At 40.2% G+C, this 16,350-nt stretch overlaps 1 protein-coding gene across 2 annotated transcripts in view; it reads left to right on the top strand.

Annotated features, from left to right (window-relative positions):
* Positions 1 to 16,350, top strand: part of DUSP8 (dual specificity phosphatase 8) — a 111,183-nt gene that overhangs the window by 49,411 nt on the left and 45,422 nt on the right. For both annotated transcript variants that reach the window (XM_014067654.2, XM_087716575.1), the window contains exon 3: positions 1,401 to 1,539. In XM_014067654.2, the coding sequence (XP_013923129.1) occupies positions 1,401 to 1,539 (139 nt within the window). The remainder of the gene's footprint in view (positions 1 to 1,400; positions 1,540 to 16,350) is intronic.

The following is a 16,350-nucleotide window of genomic DNA, read 5'->3' as shown; positions in this document are numbered from 1 at the left end:
CCAAATAATTTCAACTCACTATTGTTGAGGGCATAACTCAATCATTGTTGAGTCTATAACTTTTTGGTGATGTAACACATTGAACATTTTTGCATGATGAAAATTATCTTGATTTTAAATTCCTTCCAGTATTGTTGTAGTCATGGAACAAATTGGAAAAAGCTATGTGGGGTTTCCCCCCACCCCTCCCTCTTATCTGTAGTTGGCTTCTTTTCTCTCTCTGCCTTTCTGTAACCTTGCTTCATCGCAGCTGCCTTTCTCTGACAGCAGAATGATAGATGTGCTTTGCTCCAGAGGGCAGAAGGCCACCAGCTCGGAAGGACGGCGTATGCCACTGATCAGCCTATTCAGTGGATGCACTGAGCCGTGGCACTATGAGGATTTCATCAGCCTTTAATGCATTAACCTTTCATTAGGCACAGCAACCCTTGCCTGTGCCTTGCTCTCCGCTTAGACTATTCATCTCATTGCCTGGCTATGCCATGTGCCTTGACATCATGAAGAATCCCCTTTTGTCTCTACCTGGGGAGCACTGATATATTCATGCAATTTTAATGCTGGTGAATCTTGTATCTGCTTTTCTGTAGAGATTGGTGCAATGGACACAAATGAGGCCGGCTTCGTTATTTTGTGTGAAAGAAATCTGCTAACCTCCTTCTCTGTTCCCAGTCCTCAGAGGACTGTGCATTTTGAGTATATGCCATACCAAAAAGATCCTATACTACTAAAATATGTTGACAAAGTAACTGATGGCCAGCCAGGTGGACGAGAAGAGTTAATTGTAATATGGAGCAATCACCTGCAATCTAGAATGTGCAAAGTTTGTTTCGGCTTTGGCTCTGAAAAAAGCTTTTTAACAATCTGGATTAAGAATCCCTCCATAAAGGAATACAACAGATACATTCCTTACATAGATTTCAATTTACATTCAAGGTTCTATATAAGCACTAGAATAATTATGGTTTATTTTGCTACCTAAAAGGAATTAATTCTCCCTTAATAATATCCAGATCAATTAAGTTAAGTTAATACTCTCTTTTTTTTAAAAAAAAAAATCTTCAAATAATTCTTTCCCTGCTGTAAGAACAATAAACAAACAATGCTATTGTTTTTCAGAGCATCCAGTTTCACTTTGCATTTGTGAGGGGAAGCAAAATTTGTCTCTCTTTCTCTCCTCTTCCCCTTTATGGAAGTATCAGTAGAATAAATTAATTGTATTTTTAAACTTCTGGGTCAGTCTTTAGATAATGAGATGTCATAGGAATATTATATGTCTGGAGAGGAATAGTGAAGACATTTTCAATTGTTTTTCATACGTGTTTGATAGCTCTCTAACATTTGTATGTTTTGAGTACCGTTTGCATCCTTCCACATGTTTTCTTTTTATGCTACTCCTGCAGGTGGAGGCAGAGAAACATCAAGATGTTGTGGTTTATGATCAGAGCACAAGGGATGTAAATGGGCTGGCAACCGACAGTTTCCTATCCATTCTTCTGGGCAAGCTGGACAGTTGCTTCCACAGTGTCTCCATCCTCACAGGTAGGATTTGGCAGCAGTTAGGATGGTGGGCTGAATTTCTTTTTTCCATCTCCTTGAAAGGCAGAAACCTATGTCCATGTCAATGCAGACTTTGGTAAAATGGTGGATGAATAATGCTGGATACCTTACCTTGCTATTTAGCATGCCCTTGTATAGGTAGGAAGGGTCATCCATTTTTGTAAAAAGTAATCTTAAAAACTTTTAGTTGATAGGTAAAGGTTCCCCCTGCACATATGTGCTAGTCATTCCTAACTCTAGGGGGCGGTGCTCATCTCCACTTCAAAGCCGAAGAGCCAGCGCTGACCGAAGACATCTCCTTGGTCATGTGGCTAGGATGACTAAATACCGAAGGCACACAGAACTCTGTTACCTTCCCACCAAAGGTGGTCCCTTTTTTTCTACTTGCATTTTTACATGCTTTTGAACTGCTAGATTGGCAGAAGCTGGGACAAGTAACGGGAGCTCACTCCATTACGCGGGACTAGGGATTTGAACCGCTGAACTGCCGACCTTCTGATCAACAAGCTCAGCGTCTTAGCCACTGAGCCATTGCGTCCCTTAAGCCATCATGTCCTTCAGTTGATAGGAGCACAAAAAACAAGGAACCAGAAAATATAATGCAATAAACATCTAGAATGGAAAAAAAGAACAATGGAGTAATTAAAAAAGAAATAGAGTTCACCAAGGCTAATGAATGCATTCAGGGTCTTTCTGCCTGGATGAGCTCATCTTGCATTCAAGTCCAATGCCTGGTGGAAGAGCTGGGTCTCCAGGGCCTTAGGGAGTCACAAAAGGATCAAGGCCAACAAACAGGGAAGTGGTGGTGTTGCATGCGTTGTAACAGAAAAAGCACAGCTGGATCCCACTATGTGAGCCAAGGTGGCGCAGTGGTTAAATGCAGCACTGCAGGCTACTGCTAGATCAGCAGTTCAGCGGTTCAAATCTCACCGGCTCAGGGTTGACTCAGCCTTCCATCCTTCCGAGGTGGGTAAAATGAGGACCCAGATTGTTGGGGGCAATATGCTGACTCTCTGTAAACCGCTTAGAGAGGGCTGAAAGCCCTATGAAGCGGTATATAAGTCTACTGCTATTGCTATTGCTGCTATGTGACACTTTCATAGAAAGGACTGAAGCATATTTTTCTGCCAGCTCTCATGGTCAAGCAGGTATAGTTGGAGGCAAGTAGTCCTGCAGAATCATTGAGGGCAGAATAAAATGAAAAATATTACAATAATCCTTGTAGAGTACTGCCCTGTTTAGAGACTATCTGCTACTTATGACAATGATAAAAAGTAACTTTGTGACCAATCCTTGAATTTACAACTTTTGCAGGTCTATAAAGCAAAGAAAAGTTAAAATCATAAGCACAGTCATGGTGTCATTTAACAACGGCTTCACTTAATGGCCAAGTTGCCAGTCCCAGGTGTCACTATAAGAGTTATCTGCACATTAATTTCCTGATGTGCTTATGACACCTTGGTTAATTTTAGTCAGAGAGGAAGAATTGCTGGTCCAAATGAGAGTGATAAGGGACAGAGAATCATTGCATTTTATAATTTATATGGAACAAACCCTGAATATTTTATGTATATCCCACATTTGGTATTTTTTATAAACATGAAATGTGTTAAATCTGCATTTAATGAGTCTCAGAAATTGTCCTTTTTTCATATTGTGATTTTGTTCCTTATTTATTTTCTTGCTTGTTGTCAAAAAGATAATATTGTCTGAAGTGGAATGTGGCCACTAACAGTAGTTTCCATTCTGAAGCAGGGTGGGGAACCTAATTTTACCATAGTGACAGCTGCCGAGGTGATGTGCTATTATGTAAACAGGTTGCCTTGAAGAGGAATTGCATTAAAATTCCAGAGGAAAAGCTTTATGTTCTGTAAAGCCACAGATTTTTTTTAAAGTGGTGGTTAACTGAGATTAAAGTGGGGATACCCAATGATTACTGAGCTCAAAGTATTTTCATCAGTCTGAAATATAAATGGTGGAAAAACATGTGATGCATTTTTTTCGGAGGTATGGAGAGTTCATATGACAATATCTTTTGGATTATCTCTGCAAGCACTGTCAGCCTTGAAATCTGGATGTCTGGCCTTGGTCTGCAAAACTGAATACGGGTGGAAGGTTTCTTCTTTACCACGTTTTGTTAAACAGAAATTAATGTTTATTTTGGAAAATATTCTCTAAAATAATAGAAGGTACGGTTTGTTTCATGTAGGGTTTTCTGATTGTAATGGTTAATGACATTCATCCTTTTGTGCTTTGAAGTCTTTATTTCAATTGAATATTATATTGTCGGAAATACAATATATTATAGTGCTGCCATATATGCTACTGTATGTATATTATAATGTTATATACTAATACTCTTTTATAGTATGTTCTATAACATACTAATACTACTATATATTATATACTGTAATGTAACAGTGTTAGTATATTATAGAATATAATATTAAAGACTATTAGTATATAATAGTATTATATATATATATATATCAGGGGTGGGTTTCTCGGCCCGTTCCAACCAGTTTGGTTGGAACGGGACTGGCGGCGTCCTCGTGCACGCGCGCAGCGCACGCATGCGTACTAGCGTCTGTGCGATGCTCCAGCTGCTCCTGGAGGATCGCGCAGGCGCTGTATGCGTCCTGTGCATGCGTGGAAGCGCAGAACTCATCAAAACCGGGTAAGGAACGCGGGCGGGCGGGTGGGCCCTTCGCCATTCCCGGAAGTTACTTACTTCCGGGTTCGCCGACCAACCGGTTTGCGGGGACCGCCGCGAACCGGTTGAAACCCACCCCTGATATATATATACAGTAGTATATATGATAGTACAATATATTATAGAGAATATTTGTGAAATGTTTATAGTATATCTGCATCATTTTTATTCATATATGAGTTAAATATACTCAGTGCTTAGGTATGTGGGAATGGGTATGGGGTGGTATGAAATAAAACATGGGAAATTGGCTATCACAACTTGATACCACCGGCTTAAATCAGACTTGATGGAGTGCCCGTCCATTAACAGACAATCCTAATGATGTGATGGGACTTGAAGTTCAACTGCAAATATCTCTGAGCTCCCATATTCTGAGGGAGAAATAAAATAGAGGGCAGCTTGAGTGAAGTAAGAGTCTACAGCCATGTATGTCAGATTTGGTCATATGATTGTTTGCCATTCATCATAGTGAGAAGAGATGGTGTATTTAGGAAAATATACTTATCTAGGTGGTGTCCTCCAAGAAGGCCTCTTCTAAAATCACCTATGATAAATTCTTTTTGCCCAGTAGAGGGTAGTGTTGCTCATCCACTGGAATCTGTGTGGCCCATGCTAAACAACTGAGCATAATATAATTGTTAACATGAGCAACACAATAACAAATCATTATGTTGTATAACAACAAGTCATTATATCATGCCCTAGCGAACTGGATCTTTTCTTTCTTTCTTTTCCCTTATTTGTGTTGCAACGTGTATAGTGACCCATAGGTTGTTTGGTATCATTTCCAGATACACTAGCACAGGTACATTTATGGAAAAGGACATGCACAGTTTAGTTCTTTGTATATATGCATTCACGTGTGCAGAAGAAAAGGTTTTAGGGACTTTAGGATGGCGGGAGGTGCCAGAGGTGGCATGTAGAGCCCTCTCTGTTGGCACGTGCACCGTCACCAGCTGCTCTTCTGGTTTCTGGAATGCACATCCATGGGCCCTAGAGCGTCAAAAATGGGCCAAAAAACAACCTGAAAATGGCCCTAAAAATGCCCCAAACCAGCCAAAAAAACAGGCATGTGCATGCCGGCCAGCTGGTCTTTGGGTTTCTGGCATTCTATGTGCATGCATGTGCTTTCCGATTTGGGCACTTGATGCTGAAAAGGTTCACCATCACTGGACTAGGGTAAGTAGATCTCTCCTCCTCTGATTCGGCCCTACCTGACTAACTAACTATTTATAGAATGAATGAATGAATGAATGAATGAATGAATGAATGAATGAATGAATGAATGAATGAATGAATGAATGAATGAATGAGCAGGGAGTTCTTCCAGCACTCTTAAAGTAAAGATTGAGTTCTTTTTTGGAAAGAGAAAAAGGAAGAGTAATGATGGGAGTATTTGTGTAATGAATCGGGGTTGGTGAGGACAGTTTAGCCTTTCCACAGCCCATGTGTTATTGTACTTATAGCCTTTCTGCAGACTGCATGGAACTCTAGCACTAGCAAGCTATGAGCAGGAGGCAATTATGAATGAAATCATCCAAGTGGTTAGAGCAAGAAGAAGCCAAAGGGAAATCAAAGTGCTCATTCATTCCATTGATATCTTGATCAAGGTTGAAGTACATTTTATAAGTTGTTTGATCTCATTCTTGAATGTGTATAAAGGTAGCCCTTGAGTTACAATGGCAGTTGGTATTGGAATTGTTCTCATTATGTGCCATGGTTGTAAAGTACAATGCCAGGTGACTGAGTAACAGCGATATCAACAGTCCCATTTGCCAGCATTAAGCAAGAACTGAAGGGGCCATTACATGATCATGACCGTGACCCGTCAAAAGCGCGTTCCACAAAAGCGCGGACGACGAAATCGCGTATGTGACGTCATCACAACGCGACGAAAAAGATCGAAAAATTGAAATAAAAATTAAATTACAGCAAGCCGATTCACATAAAGGTAAGGGTTAGGTTAAGGGTTAGGGTTAGGGTTAGGTTAAGGGTTAGGGTTAGGTTTAGAGCGTTAGCGTTACGTTTAGCGTTAGGTTAAGGGTTAGCGTTTTTCGTTACGTTAAGGGTTAGGTTTAGGGTTAGGTTAAGGGTTAGGTTTAGGGTTAGGTTTAGGGTTAGGTTTGGGGGGGTTAGGGTAAGGTTTTGGCTTTATTTTTACATTTTTCGATCTTTTTCGTCGCGCTGTGATGACGTCACATACGCGCTTTCGTCGACCGCGATTTTGTCGTCCGCGGTTTTGTGGTGGAACCGATCATGACTTCCTGCTTGCTTCCCCATTGACTTGACAAAAGTCAGCAGGGAACTTTGGAAATTGATTAATGTGACTATGAGGATACTGAGACAGGAAGAACTCTGAGGAATAGTTGTAATTCCCCCTTGTTCAACACCATCACAAATTTGAATGGTCACTGAGTGAGTGGTTATAACTCAAGAACCACACTTCTGAAACAATAGGAACTGGCTTTGAATACTAGGATTTTAGTTCTAGAGGGCACAAGTTCAGGAAATTTGTTCATTTAATCTTGACCTTTAGGTGTAATTCTCAGTGAGAGGAATATACTTTCAGCTATTTAAGCCATATTCCTGTTGATAGTGCATTACAACTACTACTCCATCTCTCAAAAGCCCTTCATACATACAATTATCTGCTCTATTCATACATTATATTCTTGAAGAAAGCAATCAGTTGCTCAAATTCTATCCAGCTGGTCTTTATAATACTTAGTCCTGCTGGGAGTTAGGTTTAGTTAAAGATTTTTTTTCATTTCTATTCAACTCTCTGTAGGAAACAAAATTAAACAAAAACCATCTTTTTTCCCTGTCTCCTACAGAATCATTGACATCTCATTTGCAGCCCCTCTGTGTCTTGAAATTAAACATATTCTGTCAGAGTTTACTAAATACATTCTGCTAAGCACATCATTAATAAGGGCCATTTCCTGAGTGTAGGCATGTACAATGGGATGGATGGATGGATGGATGGATGGATGGATGGATGGATGGATGGATGGATGGATGGATGGAGATAGATGGATGATAGATGGTAGATGGAAGAGGGTAGAGGGTAATTGTGTAGACGGGTGGATGGGTAGATAGATCAGTCTTCCTTCCTCCCTCAATGGAGTTGAGAGGATATGTTTGTGTGTAAAGACATTCATATATGTAAACATCAGAGAAAGGAAAAGTTTGCAGGCTCTGATACATGTCCACATAGGGAGGCTCCCGTTCCTTGCCCTAGAATCAGGTCTTGCAGTGACCATCACAAAAACTGAGTATCAGGCCAGCCCTGTGCCAAATCATTGCAGTCCGGACTGGAATGTCTGAAATTGGCTTAAGAAATAGCTGGGAGCCACATGGGGGACTTAGACTAAGTGAGTCTTATGTCTCCATTTAGGTAGGCATAACCCTCCTTTCCTTCCTTCCTTCCTTCCTTCCTTCCTTCCTTCCTTCCTTCCTTCCTTCCTTCCTCCCTCCCTCCCTCCCTCCCTCCCTCCCTCCCTCCCTCCCTCCCTTCCTTCCTTCCTTGTAACAGCTTGCTTTAAAAGAAATAATAACACTGAAGACAGACTTTGAAATATTGATTAGCCTTACCCTAAACATTGCTATACCCTAAAGCATTTAGACTTATTCACAACTTAAGACAGGAAGTCCTCTGAATTTTACGCTGACCAGAAGGTGCTGAAGCCCTTTGAAGGACTTTGTGTTGTGATAAGACGATTGTTTTCCACATGGGCAAATGCAGAGATATCATATCTCATCAAGGCTGTCCTTATTGCATACAACAGATTATCATGAGAAAGCCTTATTCGGTTTGAAGAATAATAGCCTTGAAAAGCCTGTTGAGTGCAACTATCTTGATAACATGTAATCAGGCATTACAATCAAACAAATTAACTTAAATCCAACTCATGATGTGCTGCAGTATATAACTTCATCATGAACTGAAGAGCACTGCATTACAGAATTCTGTTTACAATTTAATTAAACTTTCCCAGCCAGCATGATCACATTTAGTGCTGGCCTTGGGCCAGCATGATTCTTTTTGAGTACAATTCTATTGTTGCAATACTGTGTTTATCAAGATGGAATGAATGCATAATAATGTAGATGGGGTGGGGATAGCGTTATACTATGTATGAGCTCATAGGAAAAATATGATGATGCAAGGTGGAAAACAGTGTGCATTTTAAAAAAAATCTCTCAAAAATATTAAGGATGTATTTACTGCAACGTAGCTTTCACCAGCATAATTCAAGTCCCAACATTTTCATTATTTATTTATTGCCATATTTATGTACTGCAGTCCTACAAGGGCACCCAGTGGTTTATATGTATTCACAAAACAATAAAGCCCTAAAATCTTTATAAAGAGTGCAAGGTTGTTGGATATGAGATGGGAAGCAAATAAATTGGTCATTATGTAAAAAATATGATTTACCCATATCCAGAAAGTCATGGGAACATAAAGTGGAAAAAGTTATCAAAAATGAGAAGGTGAAGATCTTGTGGGAGTTTTGAATAAAAACAGATCGTCATTTGGAGCACAACACACCAGATATCACAGTTGTACAGGGCTGAACACCTGGAAAGTGACATAATTGAGCAAGGATTATTGGATCAAAGGCGCTTCATCATCTGTAATAAAGTTTTCACAGAAGTGGAAATGCAACATCTAGAAATATTGGCTGAAAAGAAAACAACAAGTGATGATGAACAAGCTGAAGAAATTGCTCCAAAACCTGAACAAATTGACCAGCCAGTGGAAGAAATGAACATACAGGATGAAGACCCTACTGTGCAACAAATTGAAAGTGTAGAGCTAAGTGATCTAGCAAAAATGCTGAAAGAAAAAATTGGAAACTACATCAAAGAAAATGTAGAAAGAAAAAAAATTACCTATCATTCTCAAAGTACATAGCAAACAAGTGAAATATCTGTTAAGTGTCGTGAACAACATTTTAACTTCCATCCCATCCAGCACACTATATGAAACCAACCAATTAATAGCCACCACTTTAACTGCAGGACTAGGTTATAAAATGCCAAAAAAGAAACCCACTGGAACACCAAAGTGGAAAATTCAACTTGAAAATAAAATTAAAAAACTATGAGGGGATATCAGCAATCTGAAGTACTTAAAAGAAGGAAAACTAAAGAACAAAAAGCTGAAAAATAGTTTACACAAAAAATACAACCTGGAAGAAAAAACAATAATGGAAATTATGAAAGAACTAAAACAACGTGCAATGGCAACAGCAAGCAAAATTGAAAGATATGAAAGACGAATAAAACAATATCGTGAAAATGTCCAGTTCAGAAGTAGCCAACACCTTTTCTACTGGTCCCTTGATGAAAATCGAATCCAAACTAATATTTACCCATGTAAAGAAAAAACTTAGAACTTTTGGAAAGAACTGTGGGAAAACCCAGTGGAACACAACAACACTGCCTCCTGGATCAAAGATATTCAACAACAAGCAACACAAAACAAGATGGAAAATATTGTAATAAAAACTGACATGTTGGCAAAACAAGCAAAGAAGGTCAAGAACTGGAGTGCACCTGGCCTGGATGAACTGCATGGATACTGGCTAAAACACCTGACAAGCCTCCATCATCGCATGGCCACTCAATTTGATCAAATGCTTCAAAATGCAACAAGCGAAGAATGGTTAACAGCTGTCTGAACATACTTGATAATGAAAGATCCAGAAAAAGGCACAGAACCAAGCAACTATCGCCCAATTACTTGTCTGCCAACAACGTTCAAAAATTTTACAAGGATACTGGCAAATTTAGTATGCAATCATCTGATGGAAAACAGTTTGTATCCAGTAGAACAAAAAGGAAATTATAAAAAATCAGGAGGAACAAAAGATCAGCTGCTCATAGACAAAATGGTACTAAAAAATGCAAAACAAAGAAAAACAAATTTAAATATGACATGGGTTGATTACAAGAAGGCATTTGACTCATTACCCCACAGCTGGATTAACACCTGTCTGGAAAACTTTGGAATCAGCAAAAATATCTGTACATATTTGACAGCAAATATGAAAAAATGGGAAACAGGCCTAACAACAAATGGGGAGAACATTGGTGAAGTCAACATCAGATGAGGAATTTTCCAAGGGGATTCACTTTCACCACTACTATTCAACATTGCATTAATTCCACTGACAATAATCCTACGAAACACAAAACTGGGATACCAAATCTCAAGCCAACATGGCAAGATAAACCACCTACTATACATGGATGATTTAAAAATCTATGCAAAAAGCCCCACTGAACTTAAATCAATACTCAACACAGTTCAACTGTTCAGCAGTGACATCAAAATGAACTTTGGGCTTGAAAAATGTGCTATATTATCCATGCGGCAAGGAAAAATGGAAAAAAACAGAAGGAATAGAACTGGGAAATGGAAATATAGTGAAAGCATTAGCAAAGGATGATGGTTGCAAGTACCTAGGCATATTGGAAGCAGATAATATCTGCAAAGAGTCAATGCAAAAGGAATACATCAGGAGGGTCCACAAAATATTAAAATCAAAGCTGAATGCTGGAAACATAATTAAAGCCATTAATACATGGGCAGTTTCAGTGATACGCTATTCAGCTGGAATCATCAATTGGACTCTGGCTGAACTGGAAAACCTGGACCGGAAAACACGCAAACTTTTGAATATGTACCACGCTTTACATCCACAAAGTGACATAGACAGGTTGTACCTGCCAAGAAAAATATTGCAAATCCATCAAACTGTAGAAGAAGAAAGATGAAGTTTGAATGATTATGTGAACCAAAGTACAGAAAAATTGCTGCAGGCTGTGAAAACGGAGAACAGCATAAAAACAACAGAAACAAAGGCAGAATATAAGGAAAAACAGCTGGATGACAGATTAAATAGATGGAAAACCAAAGCTTTGCATGGACAGCACTTGAAAAACATTGAAGGAAAATGTGATGACAACTTGACATGGACATGGCTTAAGATGGGAACTATCAAGAAAGAAACAGAAGGTTTAATATTGGCTGCTCAAGAACAAGAACTACAAACTACCGTATTTTCACCCATATAACCCGCGGGTTATATGCGGTTTTTACATGCACAGCGCCCCCCTGCGGGTTATATGCGTGGGCGGGGTATACGGAAAATATTTTACACGATCGGAGGCTTACACGATCGGAGGCTTGCTTCTTTCTCCGTTTCTTCCCCCACCCCGATCTCAGCTGTTTCCTTCTCCTCCGTTCCTTTCCTCTTCCCCAGCGTGCGCAGGCTTCTTTCTCCGTTTCTTCCCCCACCCCGATCTCAGCTGTTTCCTTCTCCTCCGTTCCTTTCCTCTTCCCCAGCGTGCGCAGGCTTCTTTCTCCGTTTCTTCCCCCCCCATCTCAGCTGTTTCCCTTCTCTTTTACTCGTCGCGGGTTATATGCGTGGGCGGGTTATATGCGTGGGCGGGGTATACGGGAAATATTTTACACGATCCGGAAAACCCGCGGGTTATATGCGTGTGCGGGTTATTTGCGTGGGCGGGTTATATGGGTGAAAATACGGTAATGCCATGAAAGCGAAGATACAAAAATCCACTGACAACCCAAACTGTCAACTTTGCAATAACAAAGTCGAAACTGTTTCACATTTAATATGTGAATGCAGCAAAATCACACAAACTGATTACAAAGCTAGACACGACCGAGTTGCTAAATTAATCCACTGCTCATTATGTAAAAAATTTGATTTACCTGTATCCAGAAAGTTATGAGAACATAAAGTGGAAAAAGTTATCAAAAATGAGAAGGTGAAGATCTGGTGGAACTTTTGAATACAAACGGATCGTCATTTGGAGCACAACACGCCAAATATCATGATTGTAGAGGGCCAAAGTGTACAGTTTATTAATATCGCTGTTCCTGGAGATGCCAGAGTTGAAGAAAAAGAACTAGAAAAAATCATGAAATATCACGACCTGGCCATCGAAACTACACGGCTATGGATGAAGCATGTAACAGTGATACCCATTGTCATCGGGGCACTTGGCACCACATCCAAGAATTTTACAAGGTACATCAACAAATTGCAGCTTCCTACAATAACACCACCGGAACTGCAAAAAACTGCGCTACTCGGAACATCTTATATTTTAAGAAAGTACTTGGTTGATACCTAGGACGCTGGCAGCAAACCGTATCAATCATTAGCACCAGTTACCGGTATTTGTAATGCATTCTTGAATGTTCAAGTGGCTGAGTTTCATGTTTAATGAATAAAGTATATAATAATAATAAAAAAATGACATTAATAATATTCCCCCTTGGTGTACAAACAAGCAACGATCTAGGCCAGTGATGGTGAACCTTTTTGACACCGAGTGCCCAAACTGGAATGCGTGTGCATGTGCTACAGTGCCAGAAACCTGAAGACCAGCTAGCCGGCACACACATACCACACATACTTACTTTTTGGCCCATTTTCAGGCTGTTTTGGGGGCAAAAAACGCCCTGAAAACTGGCTTGAAAAAGGCTTGGAAAATGCCCCTCCCAAAAAAGGCCCGTAAAACGGCCTGTTTTTTTGGTTGTTTTTGGCCACTCTGGCACCCGCAAAGACCAGCTGGCCAGTGCACATGTGTGTGCCAGAAACCAGAAGAGCAGCTGGCGACGGCATGTGTGCCCACAGCAAGGGCTCTGCGTGCCACCTCTGGCACGCGTGCCATAAGTTCACCATCATGGATCTAGACTACCAGTTCAACATTCTGGAATAAACCCATATTTTATGAGTATAGGTTTCATTTATGTAGAATAGTCGTGCCATCAACCTGCAAAGTTTTTTGACAAGCAGATTCATTTTCCTTTATTTCCTTTTTATATGCAAAAAAGGGCAACGTGAATAGTAGTGTTTTATCAGGAGGTTGCTGCTATGCAATAGTATTGTTTCCCAGAGTTTTATTATCCGATTGTGTTGCCTAAAGATGCTTACTGCTTCTACTACAGAAAGTATTAAAATAACAACCAGCCGTACAGGATTATATCTGTAATAAAGGCTTTACAGCCTGCTGCCCAGACCTCAAGTTGCCTTTGGTTTGATCTTTGGTTGCGGAACTCAAAGGTGGAGAGTAAGTGGAGCAGTGATTCAAGTGTGTGTTTATTGTGCTCTGAAGAATTTCACACGTTAGCAATTCCTACTGCAGGGGAACTGGCACAGGCAGAGCGTGAGCCACTATTGCAAAGTTCATGACAGTATGAAATGAGGGCAAGCAACTCTGTATATATTGTACAACATGGGCTCTTACATCAGTTTATTGAATAGGTGGGGCAGGCACATCTGAAACCTGTTGTGATTAATTCTGATTCATAGACATCTTTTCTGCTTTTTCCAGGCCAGCAGGGTGGGGTGGAAGCATGTTAATAAAAATACGTAACCAGAGCCCAGCTGAAAATAACAAGCAAGTTTCTATTAGAGGTGGACCAGTTTACTTCTCAATGATACATACATCAATATTCCTTTTTGTCACCCTGCAGTACTTGGCTATTAGTTGCCTCTGTCATTTTCCCCTTCATTTCTCTTTCACTGGCTTTTTGCTTATAGTATGAGAAAGAACTACTCATCTGATCCACCAATTCTACCTTTCCTGTACTCCCTTAGCAATGGTAGATCTTATAAAATGGCATTACTATGTTGATTGGAAAGGAGAAATTTGTTTTGCCTACAAATAATAGACTTTTGAAATGGTAGGATTGTCTTCAGTTTGCTGAGAATATGAAAACAGAGACAGATTTTTCTTGCCTTTTCTTTTAGATGTGTCTTCTTAAATTCAGAGTTCCTTTTTGAAGACAACAAGGAAGGGAGTAGGTACATATTTAGAAATCAGAAGAAAGTTACTTTTACACTATAACCAGTGATCTGCTAATGGATAATTGCTATTCTTCTGCCTTGATTGTCTTAAGAGGGAATAAAATAAAATATTTATTCATTTATTACATTTATATGACACCCATCTCACGATTGAAGGGACTCTCGGTGACTTACAAAAAGATCATCTGAAATGATTGCAATTAACAAGAATTCCATGGAGAGCAAAAACCAAGCCCCCACCAGCCTAGAATACCCCCATTCCCATTGGTACCCCCCCCATTAACTCCTAGAGGAAAAGTAGAATCCAGTAGGATGCATTTTAAAGAAAAGATAAGTATAAATGAGAAGGAAAGGTGTCCTTATGTTTTGTATCTTCAGCAGAACTTGTGTCAGTAAGGATGGTGCTTTTCTATTTTACATTCATTTATCCCAGCTTGCACACATATATACTCTGTTTCTCTGTTGGATATGCCTGTGCACATGCGCACATCCATGGACTGTTCTCTTTCATTCAGGAAAGGGAGGCAGCCTGTTCCCAGAAGTTGCTGTTAATTTCCTTCCTGAGGTTTTGGCAAGTGCTCATCTATGAGTTTTTGCTATGGCGTCATGAGCTGCATGCCCTGGAGCCTATCAATTCGCTAATGTCAAATGCAGACCACTAATGTGCTGGTTGGAGGAAAGGGACTGAAATGTAGAACAGTGGGTCACGGCTGCTGCGTTTTATGTGGAAAGCATGACTCAAAGCAAGAAAAAAGCTGCTGAAAATTTAATAGGCAGGCAGAGATTTCTAACACATACACACACACACCAATGCACAAAATTTCCTCTTTTGTCTAATACAGAAAGTAGGCTATTGAAGTAAATTAAATGGGTCCCTGCTTGGGTGGTCTGGGGCTTGTAGCTTCATGTAATGCACAAAAATATGTGCCTTAAGATATTGTGTGGATACCACTGTAACCAATCCCAATTTTCACATCTGCTTCCTTTTCAGAGAATGGCTTTGCATAAACTTTCCTTGAAAGATATAGTACTGTGTATTCCCAAAAATAAGACAGGGTCTTATTTTCTTTTGACCCCCGAAATAAGCACTTGGCCTTATTTTCGGGGAGGTCTTATTATTTTTGAGGTGCAGGAGGCAGTGAACGTGGTCACCTCACTGCTGCTGCTGTGTTGCAATATTTTTGGGGAGTGCTTATTTTCGGGGGAGGGCTTATTTTAGCACATGCGCTCAAAAGCCCGATTAGGCTTATTATCCAGGGAGGTCTTATTTTCAGGGAATCAGGGCATTCCTTTCAAAATTCAGCTTTCTATTACCTTAGGTCACATATGGAAATCTTTTTTTCTATTGAAAAACAGCATTAACAGGAATAGGTAGAGATCTTGATGCTCCGCAGCTAAAATTGGATATGTGAATCTATTGCAATTTAAAAATGCAAAAATACACTGAAACTGAGTTCCTTTTCATAATGGGATAACTGGCTGTAATATTGAGATACTCAATCATGAGCTCTGTTCAGGTATGCTTCCCCCCCCCCCCCCCCAATAATTAATTAACAGTTGCATCTCCTGCTGTCCACATGCTCAGGCAATATCTGCCAAGGAGAACCCAGCCAAGTGCTTACCATGCTCTGGATCCTTAAACAATCAAGGCTCCTTGTCACAGAGGAAGTCTCCATGTGTCTGGCAGATTTCCCTACTGCCGACTTTATTCCAGTGAGGGGAAAGTGGACGCATCCAGCTGGCACACTGCCCTTGATCATATGGTAGGGAATGCTTGATGGGGCTTCTCGACTTATTGCAAAGATAATGGGAAGGTGGCTTAGCTTTCATTTGAGGCAGCTGATAATATTTGGTATCTACCCAAAGCTTATTAAAATTGAATGACCTCCCTCCCATGTTCTAAAAATACAACTTGGTACCTTCCAGGTGAATTGGACAACCATGTCCATCATTCCCATCCTGAATGGCTAAGTCTCCTTACTCTGACTGGAAATGTCAAATGAAGCAGTGGTGGGATTATTATTTTTTTAACTACTGGTTCTTTGGCCGTGGCTTGGTGGGCGTGGCAGGGGAAGGATACTGTAAAATCTCCATTCCCTCCCCACTCCAGGGGAAAGTTACTGCAAAATCCCCATTCCCTCCCAATCAGCTGGGATTCGGGAGGCAGAGAATAGATGGGGGCGGGGCCAGTCAGAGGTGGTATTTACCGGTTCTCAGAAC

Source organism: Thamnophis sirtalis, unplaced genomic scaffold (genome assembly GCF_051295495.1).
Source record: "Thamnophis sirtalis isolate CommonGarterSnake01/CBP01778 unplaced genomic scaffold, rThaSir2_p1.2 scaffold_1, whole genome shotgun sequence".
Taxonomy (NCBI): Eukaryota; Metazoa; Chordata; class Lepidosauria; order Squamata; family Natricidae; genus Thamnophis; species Thamnophis sirtalis.
Note: the sequence above shows the minus strand (reverse complement) of the source record. Positions and strands in the feature narration are given on the sequence as shown.